This window comes from Anabrus simplex, chromosome 1 (assembly GCF_040414725.1).
Source record: "Anabrus simplex isolate iqAnaSimp1 chromosome 1, ASM4041472v1, whole genome shotgun sequence".
NCBI classification, from domain to species: Eukaryota; Metazoa; Arthropoda; class Insecta; order Orthoptera; family Tettigoniidae; genus Anabrus; species Anabrus simplex.
The window spans coordinates 1,092,156,174-1,092,181,058 of NC_090265.1; the positions used below are offsets into that span (position 1 = coordinate 1,092,156,174).

Consider the following 24,885-nt stretch of genomic DNA (forward strand, 5'->3'; position numbering starts at 1 on the left):
ACCCGCAACAGCATGTATCCCACAGCGTGTACAGAGTAATAAATACAGAGAAAAATAAAAAACAATAATATGTTCTTCTGGCATTCGGCTGTGCGAATACCTGTGTTGGCAAGCCGATACTAGTGCACGGGTATATGGCGCTCCCACCCGCAGCTTCCTGGGTGGTCAGAAGCTGGCTTTCGGCCGTAATCACACTTGTAAGAGGCCCATCTCCGAGCAGCACACACATCAAGAATTACGAATCGGTCTACAACAAACCCTAAAAATTAAAAATAAAGAGGGGACCAATGGCCACATGGCCCTTTTAGTCTCATTCTACAACAGGCAGGGATTACCTGTGAATGTATTCAGCCCCTCCCGTCCACAGGAGGTCAAACACATGATACCAAGACGCAACCATGCCCGCGTCAAGGTCGCCCCTTACGACAGGCAGGGGATACCATGGGTGTATTTTTTGTCTGAGTCCCCCACCCACAGCGGGTAAAAGATATATTTCAAAACTGATAAGCGCTAGCCTGTGTTATAATAAATGTTGAAAATGATGCCCCTTAGCAACAATACATTACTTGCATTATGTATATACAGTAGAAGTCCGTTATAGAGAGATTTCATAATGGCGAAAAATTTGCTCGCTGTAACGGATTATCGTTATATCCGATTTTTTATTAAAGTCGGAAAACCCCCCAAGCACATTAAAATCGGTATGAAACGGCAAACAGTTTGTTCAAAACTTGTGTTTCCACAGATGATATCCACACTACAGCTTGCTTGTTTGTTATTTTTCGTAATCCGATACTACGTGAAAGTATGTTTAATTTCATTCTGAAAAAAAAAAAAAAAAAGTACCGTATTTCTCCGAATCCAAGATGAACCCCACTTTTTCCTTCAAGAAATTTAAATCAGGCGCAGAAAGAACTTTGTAAAATCATATGAATGCCTTGTTGTACAGTAGGCCTACGCATTTTTAGACGCCGTGCATTGACTTTCGTCACGCTGTATCTCTTTTCTTTTTTTTTTTTGCGGGTGCACAATTATTCATTTCCGTGGGTTTAAGGACCATTAACATAACATTGGCATCATAATACCGAAAAGAACCCGCTCAAAAATTTCCGACAATACCTATTCCATGCGTCTCTACAATCCACTGATCCATCAGGAAATTATTCTTGCTGTCTACAAAACTGTTACCGGTACTTTTACGCAGTGTCAGATATAACCGACTACCGCTGCACGCACGTCTCGCTTGCCGGGTTCGGCCAAATTCAGCGGCTAGCGATATATAGGCATAATCGCGGACGTTGAAAGTCAACGAACGAGTTTATATCGTCACGGTATGGCCATTTCGCCCTTGCATTTTTCGTGCACACACCTCATAATTTCATCTTCGACTTCTTTAAAGCGTCCTTGCTGCGGACCACTGAATGCATTTTTTGTACAATATGCATTTTTTTAGCTCTTTGTATTCACACCAACATCAAATATTGGCTTCAGTTAGGCCTATGCCGTATTTTCTTGCGGCTGCACAATTATTCTACATTTCCGAGTGTTTAATAATCATTAACTTAAAATTCGCATCATAATATCGACTAGAACCCGTTGAAAATTTGCCAGCAATACCTTTTTCACGTATCTTTACAATACGACTATCCATCACGAAAATATTCCTGCTGTCTATAAACATTAATTTTACTATGCGTCGAGTACAATAGACGCGTTATAACTCTGCCACCGAGTAGCCATGGCTTTTCTAAGAATTCGAAGGGTCGCGTGTTTTGATGCCATTCTGCAGATTTGAGAAACACTCAGGCACTGTACAACCGGTTGTCGCGGCTAGCGATGTATAGTAAAGAGGCGGTCGTTTATTGTCAACGAGTTCTGTGCGCGTCCAGCATGGATACCGCGGTAGTTGTCAGTGGTATCAATTAACTTACTGTTAGACGCGAATGCAACAACCCTTGAGTTTTCGCATGAGATTCTGACGAAGAAAGTCTTGGATTCGGAGAAATACGTTATCACTCCAGAGATTTCTGTAGCAAACACCTCAGCTTTCTTCTTCAAACAGCGTCACTTTACCTAACCGTATATGTATAATGAAAACATATTTGAAACGCATGTAGAGAAATAACCCCCTCGCGAGAAATTTACATGGAAATAGCCGTAACTAGACGCAAGAAGATATGAAATATCCTCTGAAATCAGTGATGTACTCTGCCATATCTTGAGGTGTATCACATTCTTACTTAATTTCCGTAATAACATTAAAATTAAGATATCGTTTACTTCAGTCTTTACTTTTAACGAGTTAACAGCTGCTATCGGCCACGTTATTTACGCATTTATTACGAAAACGTGTTATCCTCTTTCATTTCGAATTTTCTTTAGATAACAGCAGTCTATGGGTATTATTAATCAACCAACATCACCTTTGAATGTCAACGAGAGAGCTCGCAAATGCACAAAGTGAGAAAACTATACCGTACCGAAGATGATCGATCTCATTTTGTTGCAAACGTTTCAGTTTTCTTATTCAAACAGCGTCACGTATCCTAACTTAACCGTACTAAAAGTATGATGAAAACACACTTCAAGCGCCATTAGAGAAATTATAACTTTCTCGCTATAAATTTTCATAACAGCCTTTCCGTAATTTAACCGACGTGACAAAATATAAACTAACCTCTGAAATCAATTAAGCACTCTGCCATATCTCGAGGTGTATCCCATTCTTACTTAATTGCAGTATATGGCCTCAAAGTAAGCGGTCGTTTAGTCAGCCCTAATTATTAACGAGTTAACAACCGTTATCGGACACATTATTTACGCCTTTATTACAAAAATATGTTCTCTTTCATTTTGAATTTTCTTTACGGAACAGCTGTCGATGGGTATTACTAATCGACTCCGACATCGCCTTCGAATGTCGACGAGAGAAATCGCTAGTGCACATAGTGAGGAAACGATACCGAAGGTAATCGATCGCATGCAATATCATCGCTGGGGTGCATGAACATCGGTAAACGAAAAAATCACACATGCTTTATCGCTCGCAATAACGGATGCGTCAGTGACAGGGTTCTCGCTGTAACAGAAGGACGATACACAGTTTAATATAGGAATTTCGAAGGGGCAGAAAAAAGTCGTCGCTATAACGGAGTTCTCGTTATATGCCGTACTCGCTATAGCGGGCTTCTACTGTATATATAAAATAAGAGTTTTGTCTGTACATTCCTCAGAATTTGAAAAGAATGTTATTGCTGTATCAGTCAAGTCCACAGTAACAAGAAAACGCACTTTTTACTTTTCCGTAATTTCTGCCTATATGTACGTATGTATGTACACGCACCACAAGAAAATGGCTGAAGAGAAATTAACAAAAATCGGTATGTGAAGTTGGGGGATGAGCCACTACAATCTAGGCTATAATTCATTTTACTCACACTGAGTGAAATGATAGTTTAGGGGAAGGCCTAAAATTGAATTCTCAAATATTTATATTATTGGTGGTCCTATCGATAAATACTACATAACCAAAGTTATATAGAATTAAATTTCCCATCATTTATGTCATACATTGTTACCGTACCGGCTTTGATAACAAGATATTCATGAATTTGTATTTTTGTTGCCAAGTCCATATCAACGCCGAGCCACGAGAAAATGGGTTAACAGAATTTAATGAAAGTTGGTATATAGTCGGGGAATAAGAAACTACAGTCTAACTTATAAACAATTTTATTCCCCCCTGTATGAAATTGTAGTTTAGGGGAAGGCGCCTAAAATTAAATTTTTAAATACCTATGTTATTGATCCTATTGAAAAGTACTACATAACAAAAGTTATAGAAAATACAATTTCCGACCTTTTATGTTTTATTCAATTTTACCCTACTGACTATAAGAGTGGTATTTCAGAGTCGGAAGAAAACAATGTGAAGGCCTACAATATTGAAAGCGCATAACACTGATCAACAATAACATTACATCGACCATTGATTGTGGTGATGTTCTTTGTCTCTTATGCTGCCGCTCAAGTCCGATAGATGGGATTACTGCTGCGTACCGAGTATTACAGCCTGACTGAATATTGGCGGGAAATAGCTGGGGATTTAGAAAACTTTCTTCTTTAGGCCTAGCATGTCATTCCTATGGTTCATACATTTTCTGATACCGTACTGCTGGTACGCAACTCACAGGTTCATCATAGTATTCCAGCTATTCGATCCCTACTCTTACGTGATGTTTTGAATGAACAGTGTGCACTCTTAAGGCGTTAGTAGTAGTAGTAGTAGTAGTAGTAGTATGATCTGGTCTAGAATTACAATTTAGACAAATTCCAAATTACAGCACCACAATTCACTAAATACTCAAAATTCAACCCTGAAAAGAGCAGTTTCTAAAAATGAGCTTCTTCCTGTTCTCTTATTAAATTCTACATTCATTTTATTCAAAATTAGCAGTGAAGAGGGGGTTTCTCCTCTGACTTGGAGGAAAAAATGGCCTTCAAGTCAAATAGATTTTTCCGCCGTCAGTGTAGTGAACTGAGATTTTCCGACTCATTGGGTACTCCTAGGAAACATTAGTAAAAGGGCATAGTTTTTGCCCTGCGACTCTCCACTATTCGAGCCCCCCTCCGAATAAGAGTGTTCACAGATCACAGCTGTCTGCGGCCTGGTCATTCCAGCTCTGGAACATTGGACTGTTAGATCGGCAGCGTAGTACTGTTCGTTAAAAGTGAGAAAATGTGTGGTTTTTCATTTGATTATTTCATGTGAAATCATTGCTTATATTCGCGCCATTCCTGCTGATGCCATTGTAATGACCTATGTTCATTTCAGTTGGGAAAACCACTAAGAGAGTCTTTCTGAGGATATAAAAAGCAGGTGGAGAGAGAGTGAGTGAGTGCCATTATAATGCAATTCCCCAACCTGATTGTGACTGATGGTAGGCAAGCGGGCCTACCATTACAATGAAAATTCCCTAACGCAGTCTTCATATGCGAAAAGACGTTTGGTGATTTCTCTGTCGCCATCGAACGAACGTACAGAACATGGAAAACCACCTTCAGGGCTGCAGACAGTGGGGTTGAAGCCCGCTATCTCCTGGATGCAAGCTCACAGCTGCACACCCCTAACCGCATGGCCAACTCTCCCAGTCTCTCGTAACTTCTGAAGTAGTTAATGAAAAGTTTCTCTAGCTTCAGAACAAATGCTAGGATATCTTCCTTCGAATCACCTTACAAGCTCTTTGCAAGAATTTTTCATGATCATGCCCTTATCGAAGACTGCTAGTTCTGAACCTTATCAACTGATTCTTGTACATCCTGAAGCATATGTAGGCCACACAAGTCAACTCGTACTAAACTACCCACTATCATGGGTACCAGATTACTTTTTGGTAGATAATGTAGTATTCTCTTCTTTCGCAGTTTAAAACATTAGCCTGTTGGTCAGTATTCCAGTAACTTGCAAACAGACTGGCAACATGTATACTATTTTGAAACTTCAGGTCCCTGTGAAGTCTGCTTGCTCAAAATAGATTTTAATATGTCAATTCCTCAAGGTACTGCTAAGCCATAATCAGGTGTACAATTCCATCATGTGAAATGTTATTCTTATTATTTAGTAAGCAATACTCACACTTTAACCACATCACCATCTTTCAGTATGTAATCAGGTTCATTGACACCAGGCGAAAAGTGACAGATGCAGTTGTTAACAGATATACTGGTGGGAAAAGCAATACCTGAAAGGAAAAAAGATGAGAAAATATATTAACCTCAACAGTTCATAGAACCTATGATCAATTATAAAATGTGTTATCTATATTATGGTATTTATGTAATAGCATAAAATTGTATGTTGAGTTCTTAGCTCAAGACTAGCCAGATCTTTGCCATCAGCTTCAGAAGAGGAAATTACTATAAAAGCACATTTTTAAACAAATAAATTAAGCAATACACCACATTTCTGACAAATACTACATAAAATTATTCAGATTATCACATCATACTCATTTACTCATTGTTCATTATAACTTTCCAATGAAGCTTTACTTTGCTTAATAAGAACTCTATCCTTAGTGTGGAGATTCTTAAATATTACCAAGTTGGCTACAGTAGGCTGCCTTCCATTACGTTTATGAACATGACATCGCTGCCGACAGTTGGGATCGAACCCACTGTCTTCTGAATGAAAGCTGACAGCAATGTGACCCAAACTCTACAGCCACTCACTTGGTGGTACCATTACTGTCAAAATTCGAGATTTATATAACTAATGACTACAGTAGTTGGGCCACGAAAATCGCTATATGATATCGCAGTTTAGAACTCTAACCCGAAAAATTCTGTCATCTGCATGAACTATCAACGAATAATAAATATATTACCGCTTTTAAGTCCCACTAACTACTTTGACTGTTTTCGAAGAAATCGAGGTGCCGAAATTTCGTCCCGCAGGAGTTCTTTTATGTGCCACGAAATCTACTGACACAAGGCTGACATATTTCAGCCCCTTCAAATACTATCAGACTAAGTCACGATCAAAACTGCCAAATTTGGGTTAGAAGGCCAGCACTTCAAACCGTCTGAGCCACTCAGCTCGGCAACTATCAACAAATTTTCGTTCTAAGTGGGTCAGTATTTCTCCTAACATTGTCACAAAGGTATTTCGAGGTGCAACAACGATATTCTATAGTTACTTAACCCGCGAGAGGGCACACACACTGTTCGAACGTCACATCTCACAGAAATGTCCCCGTTGGTCACTATCAGGCTTCGGAGAAATATGCATTTGCACATAGCATATTTGGAGCAGTTTTATCATAACTGCATATTTTGGGGTTTTCCTCCTGTTAGGGTATATTTCAAAAGTATTTTTCATCTTGAGCATAGACATCAGCTTCTGCAAGACACATGGAAAATTTGACATGTACGAGGGGGTACCCAAAAATAACCGGAATAACACTGCCATGGGCGAAGCTTATGTAGTACACATTTCTGCCGCTAGGCGTGTATAGCACAACTCATTGCCAGTTCAGTCCCGCCTGTGTTGTAGACCTGGCTTGTTCTGTTCATCTGCAGCGATTGTTTCTGCCAATGGTTTTGTTCTAGTTGGCCATGCAGTTAGCGGCGAGCTTGCATTCGGGGGATAGTGGGTTCGAATCCCACTGTCGGCAGCCCTGAAGATGGTTTTCCATGGTTTCCCTTTTTCATACCAGACAAATGCTGGGGCTGTACCATAATTAAGGCCACGGCCGCTTCCTTCCACCTCCTAGGCCTTTCCTATCCCATCGTCGCAATATGACCCACCTGTGTCGGTGCGACGTAAAGCTACTAGCAAAAAAATGTTCTAGTTCCATTTTTTACGATGGCATGTCGTGTCCTCCCAGGGACTTGAACCCAGGACTGCTATTCCCTCCGAGGATCGAACCCAGGGAACGTAGGAGGAATAGCTGTACCTGATGTATTAGGAATTAGCCTGTCATAAGAGGCTAGGAGTCAGGTATAAGCATACCTAATGGGCGTACCTGATAATAATTAAAAGATGTAAAATAATTATATTCATGGAACTGAATAGTCAGTTAAGAGTGGAAATCATGTTTCGTACATGTTAGGAAATCTTGAGTAGCAGAGAAGTTTGTCATACAGGAAGTGACTCATGTTGACAGGGCATGGTTCAGCCGCATAGACGCAGTAGAATATACTAGAAAGGTCTCTTGGATACGGGCTCTGATTGGCCAGAATCACGGAAAGTGAGGCAGTCGCGTACGCAGGTTACCACAAGCTTCGAGAACATTGGGCGTTGGCCCCGGAGGCTATATAAGGGCAAGGAAGCCATTATTCAGGGCTTCTACTATTCACTTCGCGGACCAGTTGTCAGCAGAATCCCTGCCGGTCGGTAGGACGATTACGCAATCAGTAATAATAATAATAAGTATTATATACTTCAACGGACGACTAGTAGACAGACTTCTCGCTCAAGACTTGCCAACATAAGTCTTTATTTTATATTGTACATAGTGGACATATTGTAGTCAACCTTCAGTATCAGAATATATTAACTTCGTGGGAATCCACTTCGTCTTCCTCCTGATCTGCACCTTAGTTGAAACTTCCCAACCTTATACGTTCCAACCGCTCGGGAACGATCCAACCAACCTTCCAACCAATCTGACTTTTCCTAAGAGCTCATCTATAAGCTCAAATCCTGTCTGTCACGACAGGCAAGTTTAAGTGAACAACGTAAAAACCTTTATTGGGAAGTTTAAGAAGATTGCGCAACAGTGTTCGTTCACCACGACAACGCACTCGCACACACAGCCATCTCAGTTTTTGGCTAAAAATGGCATGGTTCTACTACCCCGTGCCTGACTTGGCTCCGTGTGACTTTTTCTTATTTCCACGCAAGAAAAGGGGTATGAAAGGACACCGATTTGACAACACTGAAGAGGTCAAGAAAAAAAATGAGACAGGAGCTGTCAGCCATTTCCACAGATGACTACAAAAAATGTTTCGAACAGTGGAAGCACCAGTGATATAAATGTATTAGTTGTAATGGAGAGTATTTTGAAAGGGATAAGGTTGTTCTGTAAAAAAATTGAAAAAAAAAAGAATCCACTTTTTGCGGGCAACCCCTCATATTTGAGATTACTGAAGTGTTAAGCTGTGCTGGTTATCCTCAGGTAGGCTGCTTGACAGGCCGGCAGCATGTTTAAATTTAGCAACACCAGCTCCACATCCAACCATGTCTTTGTCTACCTGTAATTTCCCTTACAGCAGGGCTGTCTTTTCCTGATTTTGTAAATAGTTACCTTTCATGCGCCATCTTGTCAGTCTTACTTTGGTAGAGTTGAAACAGGTTGTGGTTCATAGGACGTTAAAAAGCTGACTACTTGCTACTTAATTTATAATGCCTAAGGAGAAGAGAACTGTTAGTGAAGTATTGAAAAGCGAGTTTCAGAACTTTTCAACTGATGGAAGCGTGTTGTTTTGTAAATACTGTAACACAGTCGTAACCTCAACTACAAAGTACCAAATTCAACATCATCTTCAAACAATAAAACACAAGAAATGGAAAGAGATGAACTTGAAACAAAAACACCAGCCTCTTGTAACCACTGCTTCAGTTAAAACTGGGCCAACATGAAGTAAATTCAGTGAAGAACTGTGTAAAGCAATTGTCTTGGCAAACAACCCATTAGCAAAGCTACGCAATAAGAAGTTAGTTCAGTTTCTGCAAGAGTATAAAAAACAACCAGTCCCACTTGAATCAACAATTAGGAATGGCATTCCTGAGCTTTTTAAAGTAATGTTAGGTAAACTAATGGAAAAAGTTGATGGAAAATACACCTGGGTCTCACTAGATGAAACACTGGACTTGGATCATGGTACATAACTATGTGTTTGGAATTTTAGGAGAGGAAGGAGAGAGACAAACCATATCTTCTAAATATGGCTGTGTTACCTAAGGTGAATCAGTCAACATTTTGCTGCCTTTTTCAATGATGCCATCAAGCATTCTTTGCAATCACTTTCTCGTGGCCTGCACTGATGTTGCACCTTAGATGTGTAAAGCCATAGGAGGTCTCGCAATATTATATCCCAAGATGATACAGGTTACGTGTAGCACATGGACTTCAGAGTCGCTGAAGAAGTTCCAAGCCGCAAGAAATTCTTTTTGGATGCAACTGATGTGCTGCTCCCGCCTTCAGCAGTTCATACAAGATTGGGAATATGGCTCGAAGCCACTGTATATTATGCTGATTATTCTGAGGTAGTAAAAAAGGGTAGCAGAAGACCGATTCTGAAGAAGATTCTATTAAAGCAGCTCAAGAAGTCTGGAGCAAAGATCAAGTTCATAAGCAACTTATATTTATTCATTCCAACTTGCAATCCATACCTTCAGCATCATGAAATTGGTACTGGAATTGTTGAAGAAGTCAAACAATCCCTAATGAACCTAACTAACAAAGTTTTCTCGGAAAAATTGCAGAGTGTAGTGCGACTGGAGTGGAATGATGATGATGATGATGATGATGATGATGATGAAGAGTGCTAAAAAACTAGAGTCACCTCAAACTTAAAAGCGTTTCTGCTATTATCCAAGGCAAAGGCAAATTTTACAGTGCATCATTACTAGAAGTCTCCGATATCGTCGAGTTGGAATATGCTCGCTCTAATTGTAGCATGTGATGTGGAGAGAGTGTTTTTGGAGTACAAATTAATTTTAAGCAAAAATAGGCTCAAATTTGCGTTTCAAAAACTATTCAATCATGTAGTGATTAAGTGTAATCAAGACATTTGAATTTCTTTTTTTTTTTGCTAGGGGCTTTACGTCGCACCGACACAGATAGGTCTTATGGCGACGATGGGATAGGAAAGGCCTAGGAGTTGGAAGGAAGCGGCCGTGGCCTTAATTAAGGTACAGCCCCAGCATTTGCCTGGTGTGAAAATGGGAAACCACGGAAAACCATCTTCAGGGCTGCCGATAGTGGGATTCGAACCTACTATCTCCCGGATGCAAGCTCACAGCCGCGCGCCTCTACGAGCACGGCCAACTCGCCCGGTCATTTGAATTTCATTGACAACCTGGAGCATTTTATTGTAGTACAGTATGTAATTCTTTTTATTTTAGCGATGTTTAAAGTGTAACATTTATTTCTTATAAAACACTAAATGATATCAGATAGGTTTTTAATGCATATTTCAAAATTGTTAGTGCATATTTGGACCCTTTTTAGTACATATTTGCATGCATATTTTGACATTTTTAAGTGCATAATTATCTGAAGCCTGGTCATAATAAAGACTAATAGAGCTTCACTTATGATATATGTGTGTCACGAGTGATATTTATAGCTTGAATGGTACACAAACATATGTTAATACGTACAGGTGTCAGAATATTAAAACAATGTTATCGTACTTTTGTCAAAAGCATTACCTAGAATTGTTTAAATTTATTCTAATGGGAACAGAAAGTTATGGTACATTTTTACAAACTAATTTGCGAAACAGAGGTTAAGAATACAACATCGTGTAGCTGAAACAATGTCACAGCCATAAGGACATATATTCACACACACAGTACTGCCATAAGTTCTGTCAGTAACTTCCATGCATATAACTACTAAATCAAACCAAGCAAACTGATTAACATACATATATTCTGAAAAAATACAAAAGCTACAGAATGAACATACTCTTCGAAATGATCACCACGTGCAGCAACACAGCAGTGAAGACGTTAAGGACACTCATCGATAGCTGCACAAATAGTGTCCAGTGGAAATCTGACAGCTGACGATTAATTTTTTAACATCTCAATTTGCGGTGCTTTTTTTTTGACATACTATCGCTTCGAGTTTCTGCCACAGAGAATAATCCAATGGATTGAGTTCTGGACTTCCGCTAGGCCAGTCAGAAGCAGCGATGAACCTTGGGACGTTGGTTGCCTACTGCTGCATTGTTTTTGCTTTCTGTGTGCGAGTGCTATCCTGCTGGGAAATCCCAAATTTCCCTTCAAACAGCTTCAAATTGTTACACGGTATCACCTTTTCCAGGTATGTTTAAGATCTTCTAGGCTAGGGCCACTCATCATTAGCTAATTAACGCTATCGATGTGTAGTGATCTCAAATTATTAGAGTAAATTCATAGTAATAAACCCTACTTTTCACATGAATCTGTTAGCGTTAACAATACTGCAACAATACTCAAGAGTTTCCTGAGAAAATGAAATCATTCATACATCTATCTTAGGCACCTACACATTTTCTTCAGCTGCTATGGCGACCACACACCTTGGATTTGTCCAGCCTTGACCTTACAGCCCCTAGATCAAGGTATAATTTCATCTCTGAAACGAGCCTACAGAAAGTAATAGGATAGTTACTTTATCCATGAAGTCGCTAGATATGTTTTGTTGTTGTTTGAGTCATCAGTCCATAGACTGGTTTGATGCAGCCCTCCACGCCACCCTATCCTGTGCTAACCTTTTCATTTCTACGTAACTATTGCATCCTACATCTGCTCTAATCTGCTTGTCATATTCATACTTTGGTCTACCCCTACGTTCTTACCACCTACACTTCCTTCAAAAACCAAGGGAACAAGTCCTGTGTGTCTTAAGATGTATCCTATCATTCTATCTCTTCTTCTTGTCAAATTTAGCCAAATCGATCTCCTCTCACCAATTCGATTCAGTATCTCTTCATTCGTGATTCGATCTATCCATCTCACCTTCAGCATTCTTCTGTAACACCACATTTCAAAAGCTTCTATTCTCTTTCTTTCTGAACTAGTTATTGTCCATGTTTCACTTCCATACAATGCCACGCTCCACACAAAAGTCTTCAAAAACATCTTTCTAATTCCGATATCAATGTTTGAAGTGAGCAAATTTCTTTTCTTAAGAAAGCTCTTCCTTGCTTGTGCTAGTCTGCATTTTATGTCCCCCTTACTTCTGCCATCGTTAGTTATTTTACTACCCAAGTAACATTAATCATCTACTTCCTTTAAGACTTCATTTCCTAATCTAATATTTCCTACATCACCTGCCTTCGTTCGATTGCACTCCATTACTTCTGTTTTGGACTTATTTATTTTCATCTTGTACTCCTTACCCAAGACTTCATCCATACCATTCACCAACTTCGAGATCTTCTGCAGTCTCAGATAAAATAACAATATCATCGGCAAATCTCAAGGTTTTGATTTCCTCTCCTTGGACTGTGATTCCCTTTCCAAATTTCTCTTCGATTTCCTTTACTGCCTGTTCTATGTAAACAATGAAGAGGAGAGGGGACAAACTACAGCCTTGCCTCACTCCTTTCTGGATTGCTGCTTCCATTTTCAAAGCCCTCGATTCATAACACTGCAGACTCATTTTTATACAGATTGTAGATAATTCTTCGTTCTCGGTATCTGATCCCTATTATCTTCATAAATAGCTTAGTCCAATCAACATTATCGAATGCCTTTTCTAGATCTACAAATGCCATGTACGTGGGCTTGTCCTTCTTGATTCGATCCTCTAAGATCCGACGTAAAGTCAGGATTGCTTCACGTGTTCCTACATTTCTTCTGAAGCCAAATTGATCTTCTCCCAACTCAGCTTCAACTTGTTTTTCCATTCTTCTGTAAATAATACGTTTTAAAATTTTGCAGGCATGAGATACTAAACTAATAGTGCGGTAGATTTCACACCTGTCAGCACCGGCCTTCTCGGGAATAGGTATAACATTCTGCCGAAAATCAGATGGGACTTCTCCTGTCCCATACATCTTGCACACTAAATAGATTAACCTTGCCATGCTGGTTTCTCCTACGGCAGTCAGTAATTCAGAGGGAATGTCATCAATTCCAGGTGCCTTGTTCCTATTTAGGTCACTCACAGCAATGTCAAACTCTGACCTCAAAATTTGGTCTCCCATTTCATCAGCATCAACAGCCTCTTCATGTTCCAGAACCAAATTATCTACATCTTTACCTTGATACAACTGTTGGATATGCTCCTGCCATCTTTCTGCTTTGTCTTCTTTCCCTAGAAGTGGCTTTCCATCTGAGCTCTTAATATTCATACAAATAGATTTCCTTTCTCCAAAGGTTTCCTTGATTTTCCTGTATGCAGCATCTACCTTTCCCAGGACCATACAGCCTTCGACATCCTTGCACTTCTCCTTCAGCCATTCTTCCTTAGCTACCTTGCACTTTCTATCCACTTGATTCTTTAATCGCATGTATTCTTTTCTTCCCTCTTCATTTCTAGCATTCTTGTATTTTCGTCGTTCATCAATCAGGTCTAGTATCTCCTGAGTTATCCACTGATTCTTAGTTGATCTTTTCTTCCTTCCTAACATTTCTTCAGCAGCCCTACTGACTTCATTTTTCATGACTCTCCACTCTTCCTCTATTGTGTTTCCTTCAGCCTTTTCATTTAGTCCTTTTGCAACATGTTCCTTGAAACAATCCCTCACACACTTTTCTTTCAACTTGTCTAGATCCCATCTTTTTGCATTCTTTCCTATCTTCAATTTCTTCAACTTCAGATGGCATTTCATGACCAACAAGTTGTGGTCAGAGTACACGTCTGCTCCTGGGAAAGTTTTGCAATTCAACACCTGGTTTCTGAATCTCTGCCTAATCATAATCAAGTATATTTGATACTTTCCAGTGTCTCCAGGTCTCATCCACGTATACAGCCGTCATTTGTGGTGTTTAACCAAGTAGTGGCATGGACTAAATTATGATCAGTGCAGAATTCAACCAGCCGTCTTCCTCTTTTGTTCCTTTGTCCCAATCCGAATTCTCCTACTGTACTACCTTCTCTTCTTTGGCCTACCACTGCATTCCAGTCTCCCATCACAGTTAGATTCTAGTCACCTTTTACATATTGTATTAAATCTTCTATCTCCTCATATATTCTTTCGATTTCTTCATCATCCGCTGAACTAGTAGGCATTGCACTATTGTGGTGGGCATTGGTTTTGTGTCTATCTTGACGACAATAATTCTTTCACTATGCTGGTCGTAGTAGCTTACCCGCTGCCCTATTTTCTTATTCATTATTAAACCAACCCCTGCATTTCCCCTGTTTGATTTTGTGTTAATTCGGTAGCAGCCTGACCAAAAATCTTGTTCATCCTGCCAACGTACTTCACTTATACCAACTACATCTAACTTTAGCCTATCCATCTCCCTTTTCAGATTCTCTAACCTACCACGATTCAAACTTCTAACATTCCACGCTCCGACTCGCAGAATGTCAGTATCCATCTTTCTGATGATCGCCCCCTCTCGTGTAGTCCCCACCCGGAGATAGTTTACCTCCGGAATATTTTACCCGGGAGGAGGCCATCATTAGTACATCATTCATACAGAGAGAGCTGCATGTCCTCAGGAGGTAGTTACGCCTGTAGTTTCCCGTTGCTTTCAGCCGTGTAGCAGTTATCAACACAGCTAAGCCATGTTGAGTATTATTACAAGGCCGTATCAGTCAATCATCTAGACTGCCGCCCTTGCAACTACCGAAAGGCTGCTACCCCCCTTTCGATGAACCGTTCGTTAGTCTGGTCTCTCAACAGATACCCATCCGATATGGTTGCACCTGCGGCTCGGCTATCTGCATCATTGGGAGGCTATTCCCTGACATACAATCACAAACTGCTTTGTCGAATATGGATTTGGTTCCTTAAATGATGATGAATGGGAGGAGTTCCGGCAACAGTTCGATGTCAGTGCAACTTTCGCCCAATGCATTACCATCAACAATGCGTAACAATTTAAGAGAAGCGGGATTCCACCGTGTTGATCAGATGTGATCATGCGATGCCGGAAGGAGATGCAACTGATGCCGAACAAGACAAAAGTATAGCACAGGCAACAAAAATTATGTACTTGCCGCTCTAGCCGTGCTGGACTTAAGTGCAAGTGATGCTGACAATGTGACAATTAAGGCCATGGATCATATGAAGCCCCCATCTAACAGCAAGGATAGGAATTGTGCCGGTTGCCGAAGCCTGTCGCACTACTCTAGGGCAATGGTTAATCAATGACAGATGAAATGAAATTGGAAAGTGTTGCTGAAATGTGACAGGGAAAACTTGAGTACCCGGAGAAAAACCTATCCGCCTGCACGGAACCCAGCGGTGAAAGACCGGCGCACTGCCGCCTGAGCCACAGAGGCTCATAAATAAACCTTGTGTGCGACCAAAAAACGAATGGACCACTAAACATTTCCATGTTCTTTTAGGTACTGTATGTATTATTCTTGCCATTTGGGTTAAATATGTGTCTGAGTTTTTATGGTTTGTTTTGTTGTGCCACGTGTTTCCAATTGGACAGCCCTGTTGGATCCCCTGTGCAAGTGCTTTATTCATTGGATTATTGTATTTGTATTGCACCGTGAATATTTTTCTCATCTCTGAACCGTGATTTTTTCTTTCGTGTGTGTGGCTATGTTTGCCAGTGAGTTATCAGTGAGTTTGTCTTGTGAATTATCCAAGTGCAATCCAATTCTGGATAGAATGAAAGTGCTGCTCAGAAAGGCAAAGTTGTAGTGACAAACAAATAGCATGTAAGGAAAATTTAAGAACTAAAAGATAACTATACTAATTTAGAAAAAATAGCTTACTAATATGACTGCAAGACCAGCACGCTAAATTTAAGATGGCAAAATACGGAAAAAAATACAAAATAAAATAACTAACATACGTATTTAATTTTCTTCAAATATACCACAAATATAAATCCAAACAGCTTACAATTAATAAAATCATCAAAAAAATCCAATACTCAGATCATTCATAATTCACCATGGTAATCTGAAGTTTCATCATAGGAACTTTCATTGCTGGCATCTTTCCACAAATAGTCGTCCTCACTACCGTCCACTGAATTTGGACACTACATCGTTGGGAATGCAGACCCATGCGGTCTTGATCCAGCCACATATTCGTCCCACTTCAGGCCTCTTCACTTGTCCGGTTGGTATTAATGCGTGATCACCATCAGACATCCATTTAGTGTACAACTGTTTCATTGCAGTTTTGAAAGGTTCATGCAAACATCCAACGGCTGAAGAATAGAAGCGAGTCCTCCAGGAATTATCGCAAGATTATTTTCCCTTTCCTCATATCTTTTACGGCGTTAGTTGTATGTCCTCGGTAACTGTCCAACACAAGCATGTTTCGTCTTTGTAACAAAGCTCCTGGGCGACGTTGCCAAATGCACTTCACCCAGTCCTCAAGTAACGCACTGTCCATCCAGCCGGACTCATAACACCCGCAAGTTTCCTTTCAGAAGCACGTATGGAGGGAGCCTGGTTCCATCCGCTTTTCGTTGCCACCTGTTCTGATGATTACACTTTTAGAACCCTTCATATCCACTGTATTTTCCAACGGCATTTACATAGACAGGTGTTTGTTGAGCAGTCCCAATTTGCGACAGCAAATAAGAATTTCGCTTCATCAAATGAATGTGACACTGAAAGGCCGTTAATTTTTCTTCATACGCCCCAGGGAGATGACGTGAAATAGACGTGCATCTCTGAATTAACAATCCCTTTCTCCGATAAAAATTTTGGATCCATCCACGGCTTGCAGTAAAACCCTGCGTTTTGAGTTCTTTTGAGATCTCTAGTGCTTTCATTTGACACATTTCACTAGAAACACTGCACTCCACCCGCAGAACGCTCTGCGATCGCCATTACTTTTTAGAAGTTCTTCCTCCTCCCTCCGCCAATCACGAATACATTTCCGTATATTACAGCTTCGCTTACAACTTTTAAGTTTCTAACACACAGTAAATGACCGCAGACCCCGTTTTGAATCCATCGCTTACTATTGAGACAGCACTTTCAGGGAACAGACACGTAACTCGAATGAGAGGGAGGTAGACTTCTGTAACCAACAGTCTTGAGTCTCGCAAAGTACAACATCCCGCGAGATCAGCTATTCACGCACCCAGCATGCTAGCAACACTTGTGAAACAAATGACGATCGAGAATCCGCAGCAGCGGCTTTCATATTTACCCATATTCTTTGATTTACCGTATTTCATTACCTCACAATTCGTGTTTACATGCTACTGTAACCGTATTGAGAAAAATCTATCTTGTTTTCTAGAATGCAATTAAAACACAATAAGACCTGAATGCCCGTTTACATGTGGTATATTGAGTATGGTAACCGTATTCAAATCAATTTCAATACTCCATGTAAACGTAGTAAATATTTACGAGAATGAACAGCTTGAATACGAACTGCACCCAAGATTTAAAACCAATATTTTGAGGAAAAAAGTGCAAGTGGTATTCAAGATTATAGGTAATTGCATGCATGAACCCTATGTGGACCAAGGGAGGGACAATTTTTGTCCACACTTTCACTACTATAGTGTAGAAAATGTTCAGACCCTGGTGTTCTCATTTTGTGTAAGAAATAGTATAAAGTTAACGATTCAATAAAGACAATGAAGTTTTTCTGGTTGAAAACCAAATTATATGGACTAAATTGTGAAGTGGTTACAAAAGAGCCCTCTCTTGAACCAACTTGTAACAATTATTTTTAATGGAAGTTATAAACGAATGTTACAACAATGGCCATTATTGTTCGAAACTGCAAACAAGCTGTAACATGTTTTATTTATTTGCAATCCAACATATTCTTGCATTCCTGCATGGACTGAATACTCATTTTATGAACTGTATTATTGTCTCTGATCGTGGTATGATTAAAAAATATTAGCAGATAATTATGTAACATGGAAAGAGTTGGAAGCAGTTTAGGAACCTCACGAGGAAGAAAGTTGAGATATTTATGATGAGTGTGTCAGTGAAACTGAAGATGAAGTATCCATCGTTAGACACGTGGGGAATGTGTGTGGAGGAAAGGGAACCAGGGTAGAGTGTTAACCAGGAATTAGGTTGAGGTAGATGCTGAGAAAAGTAGAAGAAGGTGGTAGTGTTTCACGTTGGTAGCAACAATGCAAGGCAAGCTGGTAAAAGTACCAACATAGGTGGGGATGTGTGGGATCTGGTAAATGCAGCACAGGTGAAGTTTAAGGAAGCGGAGATTATTATTATTATTATTAGTGGAATACTGTGTAGGAGGGATACTGACTGGAGGGTGACTGGGGATTTAAATGAGACTATGGAGTGGATATGTGGGAAACTGGGAGTGAAATTTCTAAATCCTAATGGGTGTCGTACATAGGGATCTGCGCTCAGACGGCCTTCACTTAAACCGCAAGGTATGTATGAGTTAGGAAATTTGTTTGGAAGGGTAATAGGGAGGTACATTCAGGGACACTGGGTTGTCTAGGAAGCGGTGATAAGGGTACAGAGATCTGGAAGTCAAGTAGGGATGACATAAAAATATTAGTGTTGAACTGTAGAAGTATTGTAAAGAAAAGAATAGAATTAATTCAATAGATATATATATATGTACCAGATATTGTAACAGGAATTGCATCATGGCTGAGAAAAGATATAATGGATGCAGAAATTTTCTCACGGAACTGGAGTGTGTATCGTAGAGATAGGATATGAATGGCGGGAGGGGGAGTATGCATTCTGGTGAAAGAAGAATCTGTAAGCTACGAAAATGCTAAAGATGAGAAACATGAAATTCTAGGCGATAGGCTTATTTCTAAAGGTAATAGGCATCTTGAGTCTTTGGAGTGTACAGACCGGGAAATGGTAGGGCTGACACTGATTCAGAATTATTTGATGAGATAATCAGCTATGTGGGAAACGACATGGAAAGGAATGTGATTGTAGCGGGAGATCTGAATTTACCAAATGTCAATTGGGAAGGAAATGCTAATGACACGAAGCATGACCATCAAATAGCAAATAAGCTAATATGAGAAGGACAGCTGATTTAAAAAGTGATGGAACCAACTAGAGGGAAAAATATCCTGGACGTGGTGCAGATAAAACCAGATGATCTCTATAGAGAAACCAAAGTAATAGATAGGGTCTTGAATCAATCGCATTTGCAATAAATGCAAATTTTTTAATCTTGTACTGAATCTAAGCCTACGGTAATTCTAATGTGGAATAAAATCATTTTTACGCATAAATAGAAGTGCGACAAAATACGAATTGTGACCCAAAATGCTAAATTAGTATGAATATGCAATTTTGGTACAAGTTCTGCAAAAATGTGCTATTTTAGTGGCAAAAACAACATATTTTGGCAAAATCATCAGAAATACTCAAAATGTGACTCATAAATCGTTCGACCGTTCCGATCGATGAAGAAAAGTAGCCGATCGATCGCTGCAATGCTGCTTGCTGACTAATCGAAATGTACAATGGGAATAGCAAGGGGAATAAGATCTGTATCAATTATCGAAATGTAAATCGAGTGTCACGGAAATAACGAGATAACGCAGTGTTGTTTTCCTGTTGTTCATAATTGAAACTAGTGAAGAGTAGAAAGTCGAGCAATCGTTTAGGTTATGGGGCACACGACAAAAACTGCGCACAAAAGGGTTCAGCAATATGCAAAGGATGGTTTTTATGCCTCAGATTCAGCAACAGTTTTTTTAAAGTATTGTAATTGTCGAGTTGGGTGGAAAAAAAAAAAAAAAAAAAGAAAGAAAGCAATTTGAAACATGTTAAATCTGAAAAACACGAGGGTAAGCGACGCGATAACGAAAGTTCAACCCCTGCTGCTAGTACGTCTCAAAGAAAGCAATCTTCTGTACTTACACAGATAGTTGTAAACGACGAAAAATTTCCATAAATAACTTCTCAAAACGCACAGTTAAAATATTTGCCAAAGCAAATATACCTCTGGAAAAGCTGGAAAGCAAAGAGCTAAGAGCTTGGATTACTGAATTTTCAAATGAAGAGCTGCCATGTGTGAGAACTCTACGTGAAGTATATTTACCGGGTAAGTTTCGATTTCATTGATCGGGTACGGTTTAGGTATTACGACATCGAAACCACGCGCAAAATTGAAGGATACTGAATTTGAGTGCAATTTCCATATCGAACTATCTTACGCATACCCAGTTGATCCAGTAATTTTAAATTATATTTTTATAATTTGAGGTCTTTCCTCCTTTCTAGAAGTTGAATCTGACCACCAGAAAAGAACAGCAGAGGCTCTAGTGGGGCAGAACATCAACATACTCTGCGATGAAACTACAGATAGAATGGGCCGTTGTGTTTTTATCGTCATATTCCAAGTCCCAGCCGGATCGAAAAGAGAGCTGCACGTTGTTTCTGTGAACTATCTAATGCAGGAAATGCTACAAACTGCTCTCGTGCTGTTTTAGAAGCTCTGCGCAGTTATAGTGTATCATATGATGCAGTTGAAGCGTTTGTTAGTGACAGTGACCTGTACATGACCCAGTGTTATGAAACATTAAGTGTAGCCATAGGGGATCATTTAATGCATGTACAGTGCTGGGCACATAAGATCAGCTTGGTTGGCAATAGTTGGGTCACAGTGATGATAGATTTAAATCATGTGGTTGCAATGGTAAAGTCTGCATTTTTTAACACAAGAAAGCAAAAATATAATTATTTACAATTCTTAACATCAAAGTATGGTGTTTCAAAGGAAGCAAAGCTTTTTCCTGCACCCGTCATAACCCGATGGAATAGCTGGTTTCAGTCTGTCTTCTATACGAGTGCTTACTTTACTAATATTACATTTATGTCTGACAAGAAAAACATCAACAACTGTGGTATTAAGTACCCAACTGATCTGAGTGACCGAGAAGTGAATAGGCTTCACTCCCACATGGTTTTTGTCACAGACCATGCAGCTGGATTGGTTGACCTCCTTACTGCACTTGAAGGGTCTCTGTATTCTACCTCTCATCTCCTTTACCCCAAACCGCATAACCTTGACACCAGTTTTACCTTCATTTGTGAGGGGAATTTTTCTGCAGCAACTAATGATGCTTTGATTAAGCTCACTCCTCTACAGTAGACTGCATGTAGAGACGCATTGGTCAACCCCAACCATGAGCATTCTGTGTCAATTTCTCAAGCTTTGTATCCAAAAAATATAATTTTGAATAAAACTTGATAAATTAGATGAGCTTGAGAAATTGTTTGGAGTAACAGATCTCTCACAAAACGATATCTAGTCTGGTTACTGTTCTCTGAAACATGCAATTCAAACCCACATGAAAGAAAGTGAAAAATGTGCTTCCATTAACTGCAGTTCAGACAGTTCAGCATATTTGCTAAATACTGTCTTGAGCTGTTGTTGACCCCAACGAACAATGCAGATAGCGAGCATGTGTTGTCTCATTACAATAGTGGTTAGAGACAGACAGTGCAATTTGGAAAAAAGCAATACTGAATTACTGACAATGCTTTTGTTTGAACAATGAATTTCTATTGTGTGTGAACCAAGGACAACAATTGCACTTCATAAATTTGGAATCGTTAAAATTAATAATACTATGCGATTATTTTAACTTTGTAAATAGATGCTAATTTTGGAAAAATAGATGCTAATTTTGAAACAAATGGATGCTAAATATTCAGGTCTTTAGTCAATAGATGCTATTAGAGATCACGAAGCTGTTTTTGTCATAGTTAAAAATAAATGTGATAGAAAGGAAGGTTTTAAAAGTAGGATTATTAGGCAGTCCTAAATGGCTGATAAAGCAGGCATGAGGCAGTTTTTAAAAAGTAATTATGGTCGGTGGAAAACGGTAAATAAAAATGTAAACAGACTTTGGGATGGGTTTAAAGAAATTGTTCGGGAATGTGAAAACAGGTTTGTACCTTTAAAGATGGTAAGGAATGGTAAAGACCCACCTTATTACAATAGAGAAATAAAGAGACTAAGGAGGAGGTGCAGACTGGAAAGAAAGATAGAAATGGCTGAAGTAAAGAGAAATTGAAGGAACTTACTAGGAAATTGAATCTAGCAAAGAAGGCAGCTAAGGATAACATGATGGCAAGCATAATTGGCAGTCATACAGATTTTAGTGAAAAATGGAAAGGTATATACAGGTACTTTAAGGCAGAAACAGGTTGGAAGAAGGACATTCCAGGAATAATTAATGAACAAGTAGAGTGTGTATGTGAGGACATTCAAAAGGCAGAAGTATTCAGTCAACAGTATGTAAAGATTGTTGGTTACAAAGATAATGTCCAGATAGAGGAGGTGACTAATGCTAAAGAAGTATTAAAATGTACATATGATAATATTTACAATAATATACAAATATTGAAAACTAGAAAAGCGGTTGGAATTGATAAGATTTCTGGGGATATACTAAAGACAATGGGCTGGGATATAGTACCATATCTGAAGTACTTATTTGAGCCCGCCTGGTGGCCATGATCGTTAAGGCGCTGAAGTCTAAAACGGTCTAACACCGAGGTTAGCCGGTTCGAGTCCCGTTGGTCGAAAAAATTTTCACCATCAGAATGTTGGCCGGCAGGGTAGGGGAGGTGGTGGTATACAATTTCTAATCACTAGATTGCGTGCCAAAAGCCTGGATTAAATTCCAAACCTCTCCGCAGTGCTCATATGGAGTGAGGGCATATGACGCTGTTGATGGTGATTCGTCCGTCGGATGGAGACGTTAAGCCTTGAGCAGACCCCTTGGTGCTATTCGACAGGAGTAGGCTATGTGCCGGCACCGGGTTTCACCCTCTCCCTACTATCATATATCACGTCATTCATTTCATCTCTCATTAACTCCTCTGATGAGGTTGACGTCAGGAAGGGCATCCGGTCATAAAAAACCGCCACGACAAATTCATCTCACCTCATACCCGACCCCGTAGGGAAACGGGACAAGGGCTGGACAAACATCTGAAGTACTTATTTGATTGTTGTTTGCATGAAGGAGCTATACCAAATGAATGGAGAGTTGCTATAGTACCCCCTGTGTATAAGGGAAAAGGTTATACACATAAAGCTGAAAATTACAGGCCAGTAAGTTTGACATGCATTGCATGTAAGCTTTGTGCATGTAAGCTTTGGGAAGGCTTGGTTGCTAGTTACATTAGACATATTTGCAAAATTAATAACTGGTTCGACAGAAGGCAGTTCAGTTTTAGAAAAGGTTATTCCATTGAAGCTCAACTTGTAAGATTCCAGCAAGATATTGCAGATATATTGGATTCTGGAGGTCAAATGGACTATCACGATTGACCTGTCTAAAGCATTTGATAGGGTGGATCATGGGAGACTACTGACAAAAATAAGTGCTATTGGACTAGACAAAAGAGTGACTGAATGGGTTGTCATATTTCTAGAAAATAGATCTCAGAGAATTAGAGTAGGCGAAGCTTTTTCTAATCCTATAATAATTAAGAGGGGAATTCCTCAAGGCAGTATTATTGGACCTTTATGTGTTCTTATGTATATAAATGATGAGTAAAGGAGTGGAATCAGAGGTAAGGCTTTTTGCAGATGATGTTATTCTGTATAGAGTAATAAATAAGTTACAAGATTGTGAGCAACTGCAAAATGACCTCAATGTTGTGAGATGGACAGTAGGCAATGCTATGATGATAACCGGGGTTAAAAGTCAGGTTGAGAGTTTCACAAACAGGAAAAGTCCTCTCAGTTTTAATTACTGTGTTGATGGGGTGAAAGTTCCTTTTGGGGATCATTGTAAGTATCTGGGTGTTAATATAAGGAAAGATCTTCATTGGGGTAATCACATAAATGGGATTGTAAATAAAGGACACAGATGTCTGCACATGGTTATGAGGGTGTTTAGGGGTTGTAATAAGGATGTAAGGGAAAGGGCATATAAGTTTCTGGTAAGACCCCAACTAGAGTATAGTTCCAGTGTATGGGGCCCTCACTAGAATTACTTGATTCAAGAACTGGAAAAAATGCAAAGAAAAACGGCTCGATTTGGTCTGGGTGATTTCCAACAAAAGTGTAGCATTACAAAAATGTTGCAAAGTTGGGGAAGAACAGAGAGAAAGACGAGCTGCTTGATAAGTGGTATGTTCCAAGCTGTCAGAGGAGAAAAGGCGTGGAATGATAGTAGACGAATAAGTTTGAGTGGAGTCTTCAAAAGAAGGAAAGATCTCAAAATGAAGGTAATGTTGGAATTCAAGAGGACAAATTGAGGCAAATATTCATTTATAGGAAGGGGAGTTAGGAAATGGAATAACTTACCAAGGGAGATGTTCAATAAATTTCCAACGTCATTGAAATCATTTAAGAAAAGGCTAGGAAAACAACAGATAGGGAATCTGCCACCTGGGCGACTGCCCTAAATGCAGATCAGTACTGAATGATTGATCAGATTGAAGACATGGACTGTGATTATGGTAACGGTGGTGGCAATGATGCAGAGCTTCAGTTTACTGTATACACTTCAAGTGACAGTGAAATTTATAGGAATATTAGTGATAATAGTGCAAGTATAAGAAT

At 39.6% G+C, this 24,885-nt stretch overlaps 1 protein-coding gene across 1 annotated transcript in view; it reads right to left on the minus strand.

Annotated features, from left to right (window-relative positions):
- Nucleotides 1–24,885, minus strand: part of LOC136858031 (proliferation-associated protein 2G4) — a 164,825-nt gene that overhangs the window by 126,142 nt on the left and 13,798 nt on the right. Inside the window, exon 3 of the mRNA XM_067137246.2 lies at nt 5,636–5,741. Within this exon, the coding sequence (XP_066993347.2) occupies nt 5,636–5,741 (106 nt within the window). The remainder of the gene's footprint in view (nt 1–5,635; nt 5,742–24,885) is intronic.